Raw genomic sequence first — 12815 nt, 5'->3', positions numbered from 1 at the left:
TATGGAGCGGGATCTGGGCCGGGAGCTCGGCCCGGCCCTTCCCGGGGCGAGGTGGAGCCGAGCTAGAGATGCAGGACGTGACACCGCCTCGGGTGGGTTTGTCCCTCCCTCCCTCAACCTACTCCGGCCCCATGAATTAAAAAAAAAGAAGACATGCCCCACAACCCCGTCCCGTCCGCACCCGCAGAGGCCGGTGGCATCGCAGTGCCCGCAAAACCTCCCTGCGGGCGCGTCCCCCTCCTCCGCGCCACGCAAATCACTCGTCGTCACATCCATGCATTTGTTTTCCTGGCACATGGCTCCGTCCTCCGTAACCCGTCCCAGAAATTTTGAAAGAAAATAGCAGAAGTCTTTCATTGTTAACTTTTGATTTATTTAAAGTCCTTAACTGCAAATGATCAAAACCATACTTCACGCATTAAATTCTCAGTTATCGTTTTAAATCAAAATATTTTTCAATTACAATCACATTTATAAAATTAACAAAATTTCTTAAATTCACGTGTAATTCTTTTTAAAATGTCATTTAAAGCAATTTCCAGCTGTAAAGAAAGAAAAAAAAATATAAACCATGCAATAAATTAAGAACATTGAAACAGCGAACAGGAATAATAATAAAACCCGTCTGGCTATGCTAACACCGTGTAAAACTGTGGAAAGTGCATTAACACTGGATGAAACAAGCTAACGATGGAGATAATTAAACGGCCACAAAAAAAAGAAAAAAAAAAAAAAGAGAAAAAGAAAGAAATAAAAAATTATTAAACAAGTTGGAAAAGGGGAGAGAGACCTCTCCTCTCTTCCTTGTGTCGGTGTAATAGTCAACGTTTCCTGGGGAAAAAGGAAAATAACCTTGTTATGGACACACAATTCTAGCTGGTACACAATGAACACAAATTAAATAAGCATGTCATCCACATGTTGATGAGAGTTCCTGATGAACGAGAATCTTCAGTAACAGATGTGGGGAGAAAAAAAATCCAACTGGCTGTGACCTCTTTTAACTTTATATTACATCCCAAGACAGGCAACACTTGGGAAAAATATAAGGGTCGCATCCTGCACTCCAAAGCTCCAGTTGGTCCCCTCGGGAGTGCAGGATCCGGCCCGCAGCATCTGGGTGTGTGCGGGTTGTAGTAGCCGAAGGTTTATTTTGCAAGTATCAAAAGGATGATCTGAGAAAGTAAATAGTCCTCTTGTTGCTTAGAGATTCTCTTAGTGTTTTGCTACTTCACAGCAGTATTGTCCTTCAAAGACTTTTTAATTAAAAAAAAAGTCTTAAATGTCTAACTCGCTTCTTCATCTCCGTATTGTTAAAGTATTGCCACATACCTGTAAACTTACATGAGATTATAGAGCACAGAAGGGGGGAGACAAGGGGGCGGAAAGCACAAACAAGTAGTTTACAAGCTCAACAATTTTTTCTTCTTTTTAATAACACCCTGTAAAGGCCGGGGGCCTCCGGGGAGAGGGACTGGGCGGCAGGCGGGCGGGTATGTACAAGCAGGACGCAGCCGGCTCTGCAGGAGGTCGTGGCGGATCGTAACAACACACTACGCATTGCGAGAGAATTGAAAAGTAACAGTCCTTTGCACGCAGCGTGCAGAAACACCTCGGTTTGGCGCAGGGAGAGGAAAAGGGCGGAGAGAAGCCAAGAAAAAGAGGAGTGGGGGAGAAGAGGGGGTCGCCCCGGCGGTGGGGAATACAGAGCTAAGAGGTGTTTAGCACGGGTCTGGAATACACACCTTGGTAGTAGGAGGGCTCTAGGGCCGAGGGCTCAATGCTGCTCCTGCCCGCCATGGAGGCGCTGCCCAGGGGCAGCCCGCCTGGGATGCTGGCCCCGTAGGAGGAATATTGCAGCGCCTGCTCGTAGGCTTTGAAGTCCAGCTTGTGTTGCTGTTCCGAGGAGGACATGAGGTTGTTGATGGAAAAGGGGTGGTTGAAGGAGTAGTGGGGATCGCCCTTGAGATGGAGCTGGGATTCGTGGGCTAAGGAGTGAGGGGGGTGCGGGACAGAGGCCAAGGTGGGGACGGAGCTGATGGTGGAGGAGGCGGCCGAGGCCGAGGTCTTTAGTTCCGTGCTCGATCCACTGTGGTCCATAGACTGGGGACTGGTGGACGGGTTGGAGCCAGAGAGGGAGGTGGCAGTATCCAGCTGTGCAGGTTTGTTGTGGCCTCTGTGCAGGGGGGAGTTGGAGCTGGAGCTGGAGGCCCCGGCCTGATCTTTCCTGCCTTCCTGAGGAGCTTTGCTGTTCGCCGGCTTCTCGCATTTGAAGCGTTTTTGCCGGCGGAGGTAGCAGCCGTTTTCAAACATATTGCCAGAGTCGGGATGCAGGGTCCAGTAGGAGCCCTTGCCAGGCTTGTCGGGGGAGCGGGCCACCTTCACAAAGCAGTCGTTGAAAGAGAGCGAGTGGCGGATACTGTTTTGCCAGCGCTGCTGGTTCTGCCGGTAGTAGGGGAAAAGGTCCATGATCCACTGGTAGATCTCGCTCAGTGTCAGCATCTTGCTGGGAGCCTGCTGGATGGCCATGGTGATGAGGGAAATGTAGGAGTACGGCGGCTTGGCGTGGGGGTAGCTCCGTTTGAAGGTCTTGGCGTCCCGCGTCCTGCCAAGGTTGGACTGGGTGTAGGCCATGGGGCTCATGCAGGGGTTCATGCCGCCGTAGGGGCTCAGCCCATTCATGGGGGCGGGCTGGGCAGACATGGCGTTGATGCTGCCGGGGCTCAGGGCCGTGCCCATGGCGGCCACGCCAGCCGGCATGCCATTCACCGGCCCCGCCGAGCCCGCCTGTATGCCGGCCACAGCACCAGGGCTCAGCCCGGCCCCCAGTCCAGTGTTGGCGTAGGACATGTTGAAGGAGCTGGAGGTCATGTTGCCGCTCGTCGTCATGGTGTTCATGGTCATATAGGTGTTCATGGTGTTCATGGAGCCCAGACCCGAGTTCATGTTGCTCACGGGCACCGAGGAATAGGCCTAGGGCAGAGAGATGGAGAGAGCGGGTTAGGGGGGGCAAAGAGGGGCGGGCAAGAAAGACCCCGGCGGGCCCGGGCCCGGACCCGCCCGCGCTGCCCGCCCTGCCCAGCGAGCCATGCACACGTCCTGCCACGGGACGCCTTCCGTTCCGCCGCCACCCTGGAGAGCGCTTCCCAGAAGCCACACGGAAAGGCCGCTGGAGCGATGAAAAGGGCTAATTCACATTTATACGTGTTTATAAATAGACACGGTGCAGAGGTGCTCGGTTCCGAGGCGCTCCCCTTTTACCGGCGTGCCGCGGGCTGCGTCGGGATCACCGGGGCAACTCCTCTCCGCCCTGGAGCTCCGCACATGGCCGGGCTGCGGGCTCTGTCTGACCCGGGAGGAGGTTTACTCCCGGACTATTCCCGCGGTTTTGCCGATTTTGTGTTCTGTCTCTCCGGTTAAATATTTAAATTCATCAGATTATTGAAATTCATGGGCTTACGGTACTTGTGCCAAGGAGAAACTCCACTGCCTCCACTTTGTTAGAATAATCTCAAGCATCTCTTCTCCCACCCTGCACTGATTTAAATTTCTATTCTTATACAAGATGAGACAATGTCTTGCCAAAAAGAAAAGAAAAAAAACAAAACCCAAAACCACACCAACCAACCAAAAAACGCCCACAACCCGCAAAAAAACCAAAACCAACCAACCAAAACAACAACAACAAAAAGCGTCCCAAAACCCAATAGCAACAGCTCAAGTCCGCGCATTTTTATCTGTGGAAAGCTTTTCCCTTGTTTGCATTTTCTATAAAGTCAGTCTTTAAATTAAAGGTTGTTTGGTTTTGGTTTGGTTTTTTTTTGTTTTGTTTTTTTTTTTTTTTTTTTTTTAAGAAAGCCTCCAAAACCCACAAACCCCAAAAACATTCTCAAAAGTCCGAAAAGCCTGAACTTTCCCTGCCTGAGATATTCTACGATTGCTTGATATGCAAAAATTGTAGCAGCCTACCACCTAACACAACTCTTAAAGGCAGAATCGGAGAACCTGAAATTGTGCTTTCCAGTCCGGCATCTGATTTAATAGAAAAGAGAAAGATGTTCCCAGTTTACTTCGAACAAATGCAATACGGCTCAGAAAACGATGTTTAAGCTACGATTAAATGTACAAAGTTCATTACTGTTCACTACAAATTCCACGAGCTTATAAATGCGCTTTTAATTTAGAGGATCACATGAATTATTTGAGATGGTAGAACGCGGATGGGTTTCCCACCTTGCGTCCATGCAGTGATTCAAATTAAATATCAGGGAAGGAGAAAAGATTGAGGAAAAAACAGCAAAAGCGAAGGTCGCTTAACTTTATGTTTGTGGACAATGAGCATGGCGAGGATAAATGAATCTGGAAACGGCATATAATTAGGATGACCCTTATTTGCCCTTAGCCGACTTTCCTCTATTAAATAAGGTGCCGGCAGGGTGACACGTATCTGCCTGTGCCCGCGTGGCCCCTCGGGCGCTGGGTGCCAGATCCGGAGTGCAGGGCCGAGACGTGGGGACTGCAGAGCCGTGTGTCTGGGTGTGCTGATGCAATGCCCGGGTGCGCACACCTAGGTGCTTGCCTCGCCACCACACTTCCTTAAAACGGCTCCTTCCCGGGCGGGAATCCGGGGGGCTGCTGGCTGGGCTACTAGGTGGTGACTTCTCCCAGCGACTCCTCTCCCGCAGAGCCGCAGCGGCACGGTGCCAACCTCGGGCCCCGCAGGTCCGAGGCGCTCCGCGGGGAGGGCTCCGGACGCTTCCGTGGCCCTCTCCTCTGCCGTAGTTGTTGGCGCTGGGGCCGGTTCTCCCCCTTCTCTTGCACCGCGTTGCCAAAGAGCCGCGGGGGGTACCACAGGGGCGTGGGGGTGGGAAACGCCTACCGAGGTGCCGCGGGCCAGGCCAAGCCGGGTCCGGGGCCACGGGTCCGGGTCCGGGTCCGGGTCCGGGCCCCTCTCTGGGTCTGGCTCCCGGGGCCGCTCTCGGCAGCGCCGCCAGCCGGCCCCCGGCAGCAGTGCTCGCTGAAGACAGCCCGTTTTGTAAAGTACGAACAAATGGCTATTTCACCCCTTCTCCTTTCTTTTCGTCCGGTTTTAACAGGTGAGGTCCCCGGCGGCGGAGACAGAGAGGCCGGTGGTCTCGCCAAGGAGCCCGGGGAAGGCGCTGCTCCGTCCCCGGGACGCGCTTGCGACCGGCTCCCTCGCCCCACCCCCCCTGCCGCCGTTGCCATCTGCCGGGAAGGAGCCGGGGGCCGGCAGCGCGACGAGTCCCCTGCCCCGAGCCAAGAGTTTACGGGGCGCTTTTGTGCGCGCTGCAAGCGGAGATTACGCCTTTTAGATGAGATCAAGGGCTGCCCCCAGCCCCCCAGCCCTCCCAGCGGGGCCGCGGCCGCGCCAGGTCTCCCTCAAACGCCTCCCGGGGCTCTCGGAAGCCGTGTTTTCCTCGGGGAAGTCTGGCCAGCTTCAGAGCCGGAGGGAGGGGGAGGCACGTTTGCTCTGGCAGGCTCTGGAGCGCAAACCGATTCCTCCGCTTGCTGCCCCCCTCCAGCCCCCCAGCTCTCCCCCCAGGCCTCCTACTCCCCCACTTGCAGAGGGGCAGCAGCGCAGCCAGACCCTGGGATTTACTCACCTCCTGAGTGTCGGCGTAGTAGCTGTTCCAGTCGCTGGTTTCATGCCCTTCCATTTTCACAGTCCCTAACATTATGGAGCCAACCTGCCCGGTGTAACCATCCAGCCCTCTTGCAAGCAAGTGACGGGCAGCAGGAAAAGAGCCCGAAACCCCAACCTAGCAGGAAGCCAGCTCTCAGGAGGGGCGGGGGGGTGTGTGGTGAATTTTCCTCTATAACCAGCCAAAAAGGAGACAGCGAGCGGTGTGGGGCGAGACAGTTGAGAAAGTGAGGAAGTGCCGGCTGGGATGTGAGTGGAGTTGAGCTGATGTGGATCTTACGTCGCAGAAGTACCCACCTCCTCCTCCTCCTCTCCCCATTTGTCCGCCGCACAAAGGCGTTCGCACCTACAAAGCCGGAGATGCACCTGCAAACAAGGCAGTTCCCCTCTCCTGCAACTCCCCCCGGGGCGGCTCTTTATTTGCAAAGCGGCGTAATTGGTTTAAGCTTGTGGGGAAAGGAGAGACAGAGGTGGGAGAGGGGGAGAGTAGGAAAAGGGAGGGAGGGGGAGACACACGACACACCCTCCCTTCGAGATGGACAGGACAAATGCTAGGAGGGACCGGTGGAAATGAAATGAGGTAGATAAGGGAAGGGCAGCCCCCTCTGAAGAGAATGCAAAAGGCCATCCAGCCTTAAACCCCTGAGATTAGGAGCAATATTTACTAAAGTCCAGTAGATGCTCCTTTAACTCGATGACCGGGACGTGCTCCAAAGTCCCGAGTCTTGCAGGCCACAGGCTACCGCCCGCTCCCGCCCCTCACTTCAAAGCTGGGTACCGCGCAGGTACCTCCGCGCCCACTCCGCTCCTGCCACGGCGCCCCCCGCTCACAGCACCCCCGGGGCCAGGGACCGGACCGGGCGCTCCAGACTGCAATCAGAAGGGGCTCGGCTCTGCGCTCCCCAAAGCCCTCCGACCCCCGCCATGGGCTAAACCTAGCCCTTCAAGAAGGGCTGCCGCCTTGTGTAGAGGGTGATGATGATATTTCTTTTCTGGTATTTTACGTTTAGAAACCATGCGAGTCACCGCTCTGAGACATAACACTATAGGCACCCGATAAATGCGGACAGAGGCTTGAATGCGGATCCGCCGATATTAACCTCCGCTTGGCAAACATCAGGTGAGTCACTGGAACCATTTTATATCTTTACTGTGGAAAGCCTCCAGCCCAAAGGGCTCCTTTGAAAGCCTTCTCTGGTGCCAGGCACCCAGGAGCAGTAATAACAAGTAGCGGATATCTCATTACCAACTTCTTGCTCATTAACACGATTGCTCGCGAAGAACAGTGCAGGAGGAATCTACAAAGGCTGGTAAAAGGTAAAAAGGGGCAACACCGATAAGCCAAATTGACATTGAACAATGCTTTTTATTATTATGGAGGGAACATGTCAGTCATTGCAGTAGAATCGAACATTTCCTGTTTCTGCTGCTGTCCTGTCCGACTCTTCGAGCTCATGTCAAGACCACAGCCTTTTCTTGGGCTTCCTTGCCCTATCTTTTATGAGTTTGTTCCTACCTAGCAACTAGAATTTTTATCACCTGACAGTAAAAAAAAAAAAAAAAAAAAAAGGCAAAACCAAAAAACCCACCCATCTACCACCCAAACAAACAAAATCCCCTAAACCCAAATAACTTTCTGGGCAATGGGAATTTGAAAGGGAAATAAAGTTTATTGAGATTTTGAAAAAGGCTTGCGTATCATACCACACAAACCAAAATACACATCTGGGACTGAACTTCTGCCTGGCATGTTTGTCGTTCAGCACGATCACAGTTGCTTCCACAGTGATTTGTCCTAGAGGAGTCTGCAAAAACGCCACTCTCACAAAGAATTTTAAAATTTCTTACACAGAAATCCAGGATTCAAATGCCGAGATAGAACATATCTCCGCCTTGACAAATATGTTTAAACTTGTCCTCTAAACGCGTTTTCGGTTACCCCTTTCTTTGTTCTTTCTCTCCTCGTCTTTCTTCCTTCAAATCTGGCAACAGAATTGAGTCAAATCCTCGAAACAAACAAAACTCTGGAATCAGCAAACGAGAAGAAGGCATGAAAATGTGTCTTCAAGGAAATAAAATAAATAAAAGCACTGGGTTAAACCCCTACTTTCTCAAATGGTCAAACTACACCCGTGGAAACTGGAACAAAACCCAGTGGAAAATCCAAGAGATATTAAAATTGCGGTATTCATGCATGCACCCTCCCTCCTTTCCTAAAGGAAGCGGTCTATACGTCTGAAAATAGAGACCCTTAGGTTGTGGCTTGTTCATTTCAGTGCTCAGGTCTGTGGGGTCCAGCCTCCCGGCAGTACAGCCGCACGCGGCGAGGCTGCTAGGGGTGCGGCTGCCTCAGCGACCCCGCTGGCGGCATTTCCCCGCTGAGTGACTGACCCCTGAGCGGTGCTGCCCCACTTCCCAGAGCCCACCCCGCAGGAGCAGCACCCGCCGGGACGCCGGGCAGCCCTCGCAGGGCCCCCTCCGTACCCGGGAAGAAAGCGCAGGCACGGAGCCGGCCGCGCTGCTCGGGTTCCGCTGCAAACCGCGGAGGCGTTTCGCCGGGCGGAGCAGACGTGGCGCCCAGTAACGGCTCTCCCCGCGCCCTCCGGACCCCCGGGTCGCCCCGGCTGGGGTGCCCGCCGTGCTGGGCCTGGTGGAGAGTGGAGGGAGGCCGCGGTTGTGCAAAGCCGCAGCGCCTCCTGTTGTCCAGTTGCGGCCCCGGGCTCAGCTGTTTCTGCCTGAGGGTGCTCCCAGAGGTGAGGGCCCAGGCGGGCTCCTGGTTGTCATCATCTCAGAAAGCCGCTTGGCTCGGTGTGCAAACCAGCCAGGCCGAGGCAGAGCCAGCCGCTGCTGCGAATTCCCTTCAGCCCCGGCTGCTGTGTCGCAGCCCCAGAGGAGAAAAGCCTTCCTTGTGTGAAGAGGTGAAGAGGGTCATGGCGGCTCTGCCCATGGCCACTGGAAAAAGAGGGTATTTCGGTATTTGCCCTTGCCCTGCACTTGAGCCTCTGTGAAACCCTATGTGGAATCCTCTGAGAGTCCAGCGCGATTTGTCTGTGCCCTTTGCAGCAGGCTCAGCGGGAGGGAAGGGCTTTGCTGGGATGGAGGACATGAGACAGCAGCAAGGAGCATTCTGGATGCACTTATGTGCTTTCTAGACTTCGGGACAGTAGCCTTGGCCCAATTTACACAGAGCCTTTCCCCAGCTCTGGTTACTGGAGTGGCAGTTTCTGATTAAGCTGTACACTGTGGGGTGGTTTTTGGGTTGCTTTTTTTTTTTCCTTTCTCAGGGGTTGCTGTCTGTGCAGCATGCAGAACAGCACAGGCCCACGTGAGCTGTGTTTTTGCCGTCTAAACGGGATCAGGATCTCAACTCCCGGCTCCACCGGTGCGCACTGCCAAGGCGGGGAACAGAGCAACTGACCTGAGAAAGGAAAGTATGCGCATGTGTGCGGAGCGTGCGGACGCCCAGGGGACCCGGTGCTACCAGCGCCGGCGGTGAGAGCTGGGCCCCGTAAAGGCCACTCAGCAAGCGGCCGCTTTTTGGGGAGTGCTGTCGGGCCGGGTCGAGAGGTCTCGCCCGTGAGAAGGGGCCTCCGGCAGTGCCGCAGGACCGGAACTCGGGAGCGCCGCCCGCAGGTACCTCCCCAAGCGTGGGACGGCGACCGGTGGAATCGGCGAGGGCTTTGATATTCACTGCGGAGGGCTGTTTCAGATCGCTCAGCTTTACCTTTCCCCTGGCAGGGGCAGAGCCTGCCCCCACGCCATCGGTTTAACTTGGAAAGTCTCGATTTTACCCCAATGCCATCGTCTCCTGGCCGGGAATTTCTCGGCAGCGCTTGTGCGGAGTAGATGTCTACCTGGGGAATGAGCTGCGCGGCTATCTTCGCAACAGGATGCCTTCCCCGATCCTCACTGTACAGCCGCCTTCCACCTGGACCCTCTTCCTGCTGAGGGGCGCTGGCACCCTGCTGTCCAGGCAGGCCCAACGCAGGCGCGTCTCCTCCGAGGCCGTGGGACCCCTTAGACTCTCCCTCCTACTCCCTGTCCTTATCCACTCATTCCGAAGGCGGGAAATCCCTCTTCCCATCTTTTCCAATCCAAATTCCTCTCCCACCCAAGCGAGCAACCGGGCGGGAACGTGCCGCTGCCCCGAGCCGGGTGCTTTGGACGGGGTTGGGAGCCGGGCGGTGCCGGAGCGCTCCGGCAGCAGGGGTGGGTAACCGCCGGGAGAGCCCCTCGCTCCCGAAAAAGCCCATCTATACGGCAGTGGACTCGGGGAATTGTTTCCCTCCACCGCACAGGCAGAGCCGCCCGGGCTCTGTGCTGCGCTGAGCCCTCGCTGAGAAGAGCCAGTGGGGGTGCCCTTGGCACGCCCACGCTCCCGCTGCCCCCAGCATCCCCGATCCGCGGAAGTCACGAGACGACGCGATGCGATGCGATAACGTGGCGTTTACCTTCCTCTCTCTCGGGAGCAGCGCCCGGGCAGGTGAGGGCACTGCATGGGGTCCGCACTTGCTTTGGAGCCTTTCCTGCGTGAACTTTTCTTACCTCCGACCGTGACGACCAAGCCACCCCCTTTTCCCGGCCGACGTGCACCCCCGCTGCCCCGTCCCTTGCAGGGAGAGCCGGGAGGACGCACTCCCCACCCGCCGGGTCCGGCCTCCCCGCTGCCGCCTTCTCGGTCGCGATTCTCCCGCCCCGTCAGCCGCCGCCGAGCGCAGGAGGCCACGGAGTGGCCGGGACCCCGGGCAGTGCCGCCCTGCTGCCGGCGGGAGCGCGGCGGAGCGTCGCCCCTTCGGAGGCCCAGGCCTGAGCGGCCGCGTCCTCGGGGCACCGGGCAGCGGGGGCCTGCCTGGCTCTCAAGGGCCACGCTCAGCGGGCGCCTTCCTGGGCGCTGGAGCACATTGTGTGGCTCATTGTGGTAGCGACTTTCCGTTGCCAGATTTTATTATATTATATTTCTTTTCTTTTCTTTTTTCTTTTCTTTTCTTTTCTTTTCTTTTCTTTTCTTTTCTTTTCTTTTCTTTTCTTTTCTTTTCTTTTCTTTTCTTTTCTTTTCTTTTCTTTTCTTTTCTCTTTTCTTTTCTTTTCTTTTTTCTTTTCTTTTCTTTTCTTTTCTTTTCTTTTCTTTTCTTTTCTTTTCTTTTCTTTTCTTTTCTATTTTTTGTTATTTGTATTTCACTTTGGTCTTTTTTTTTTGTTTGTTTGTTTTTTCTTTCAGTGCAATTAATTGCATTTCATGTTTCTAAGCATCATTCAGAGTTGACATCAACAGACTTGAGCAACACTCCTGACATAAATTATAATAACCTACCCGCCAGAGAATAGTAATCTATCAGACCAGTTAAAGGAGAAGGAAGCATAGATAACGAAATGAAAAATTATGAATAAGTTAATACCTGATGGTTGCAGCGATGACAGTAAGGAAGCCTCCGAGGTTTTTTGTTTACTTCTTTCTTTAGTGTAACAAAAGAGTTCTTAACTAGGTAAATCATGACCCACTGTATACCGTCATTTTAATTTTGCTAATAGGGTTAGATGTATGTATGCTGTTTGCAGAACTCCAGCTGGCAGGATGCCCACACTGCAGTGTGTGACTGGCCAACCGTGTTTTACTTACTTTGTGAAAAAACAAATGCATTTGATATTTCTCACTTGATTCAACAGCAGCCATGCAGGTATTTATTTTAGTTATTGGGCTTTTTTTCAATGTTATAATTTACTGAAAAATAAATAGAAATGTTTCTGTTGCGTATTTCAATCAGTATGACAGTTCTTATGCAATTGCTAGATATATTTTTGGAAGTTTTGTTTGTTTTGTTTTAAAGTAGCTGCAGTACTATAGCATGGAGGAAACAGTATCAGAGGAGATGGGAATTCAATTATGCACAGAGATAAACACATGCACATCAATGGCACTGACTTTGTAGAATCTCACCCAAATTGCAAAAATAGTATTTCAGGACATACACAGACTTTTTTTTCAGGAAGCAAGAAAACAAACTAGGACAGTGAGTGCAGTTAATATAAATAAACTGACATAGGAAACAGAGCTTGGTAGGAAAGATACTTTGCCATGAATCTTAGAATTCTTTGTTAAAGTTGCCCAAGTGACTTAATAGACTAAAGTCTGCATTTTTCCCCTCCCAGCAATATCTGTTGCTTGAAAAAATGGTATTTCCACCCTCCATGAATCTTGTTTTTCCAAAACCTGTGTGAGTTTTCTGTAAGAAACATTTTACTGATGTAACCCAAACATTGGAGAAGAGATGCAGAGCTGATCAACTCTTTGTAATACTCTCGTCAAAAAAATACTTAATTTCTTTTGCAAACTAATCTTCCTGTGCAGATGGGCTTGATTTAGTACCTTAGATTTTGAGCAGTGGAGACTGGAGGAATGTTACTCTTCTTTCACTGCATAACATTATATTTCAATTTGTTTGCTCTGTTTTCCTGTACTTGCAAAGAATTATTTGTTTCCCTGTCTCTGTCTCTACAGCAGTTTTGCACAAAAGCACGGGGAGAGACTAGTATCCATCATAAATGGCTTTCTTGGCTGGCTTCAGCTCTGAAGAATCAAATGTACAAAATCAAGGCTAGCTTATTTAAACTCTTCCCCAGGGAGCAGTTTCACAGCTTTACCCAGCTTGCAGTTCCTAGAGCATAAATGATTTCAGGCTGCATTAACTGCACATTTTCTTGAGCTGTATTAACATGGACAGCAAGCAATTGTGGGATGTGTGGCAGCATGATCACACATACACAGAAACATGTTGGCCATTTACTCCATCAGGAGACATACACTAGCCTGTGTATAGAAAAAATGATGTTTGCCCTGGTGAAGGATGCCCAAAGGCCCTATGTAACATGTCCTGTAGTTTTGCACTGAAATGTGAGAACGTGAGAATCAACTGGTAACACCCTCAAATCATAAGTGAGACCCATAAAATAAGGATAGTCAACTAGTATCTATGGGAAAGTAGAGGAAGGTCTGGATTTGGTAACATTTTAGGACTCCTTAGGGGCAGCAGCTGTTCAGTATTTTGGAGAGTGGTTGGTCTCCCAGCAGTTGGCCTAAGGTTCTGCTGCTGCTTCAAGCATTTCAAGGGTGAATCTCCCTGCTGAGCAGTTTTAAGGGAATGACATCAGGAATGCT

At 52.4% G+C, this 12815-nt stretch overlaps 2 protein-coding genes across 3 annotated transcripts; both read right to left on the bottom strand.

Annotated features, from left to right (window-relative positions):
* Positions 1-500: 500 nt before the first annotated feature.
* FOXA1 (forkhead box A1) lies at positions 501-5965 on the bottom strand. 2 transcript variants are annotated; one of them, XM_030484593.1, is made up of 3 exons: positions 5625-5965; positions 1746-2973; positions 501-1256 (listed from the first exon to the last, which is right to left on the bottom strand). In XM_030484593.1, exons 1-3 carry the CDS (start codon positions 5694-5696, stop codon positions 1216-1218), a joined length of 1341 nt encoding a protein of 446 aa, XP_030340453.1. In that variant the 5' UTR covers positions 5697-5965; the 3' UTR covers positions 501-1215. The 2 variants fall into 2 exon arrangements, with proteins under 2 accessions (XP_030340453.1, XP_030340454.1); XM_030484594.1 differs by having other exon boundaries at positions 501-2973.
* Positions 5966-7325: 1360 nt separating this feature from the next.
* LOC115606387 (translation initiation factor IF-2-like) lies at positions 7326-11154 on the bottom strand. Its single transcript, XM_030482228.1, has 3 exons — positions 11059-11154; positions 10114-10553; positions 7326-7686 (listed from the first exon to the last, which is right to left on the bottom strand). The coding sequence occupies exons 1-3, from the start codon at positions 11152-11154 to the stop codon at positions 7662-7664; spliced, it is 561 nt and encodes a 186-aa protein (XP_030338088.1). The 3' UTR covers positions 7326-7661.
* Positions 11155-12815: the final 1661 nt, after the last annotated feature.

This window comes from Strigops habroptila, chromosome 4 (assembly GCF_004027225.2).
Source record: "Strigops habroptila isolate Jane chromosome 4, bStrHab1.2.pri, whole genome shotgun sequence".
NCBI lineage: Eukaryota > Metazoa > Chordata > Aves > Psittaciformes > Psittacidae > Strigops > Strigops habroptila.
Note: the sequence above shows the minus strand (reverse complement) of the source record. Positions and strands in the feature narration are given on the sequence as shown.

Bases quoted from the DNA above. Each gene is read 5' to 3' on its own strand.
- FOXA1 (XM_030484593.1), bottom strand. From the start codon at position 5,696: ATGTTAGGGACTGTGAAAATGGAAGGGCATGAAACCAGCGACTGGAAC. The intron at 2,974-5,624 runs GTGAGTAAATCC...TCTCTGCCCTAG, and splicing joins ACTACGCCGACACTCAGGAG to GCCTATTCCTCGGTGCCCGT. The intron at 1,257-1,745 runs GTGTGTATTCCA...TTAATTAAAAAG, and splicing joins AGAGCCCTCCTACTACCAAG to TCTTTGAAGGACAATACTGC.
- LOC115606387 (XM_030482228.1), bottom strand. From the start codon at position 11,154: ATGATTTACCTAGTTAAGAACTCTTTTGTTACACTAAAGAAAGAAGTA. The intron at 10,554-11,058 runs GTATTAACTTAT...AATGTGCTCCAG, and splicing joins GTCATCGCTGCAACCATCAG to CGCCCAGGAAGGCGCCCGCT. The intron at 7,687-10,113 runs GTAAACGCCACG...TGCTGATTCCAG, and splicing joins TGCTCCCGAGAGAGAGGAAG to AGTTTTGTTTGTTTCGAGGA.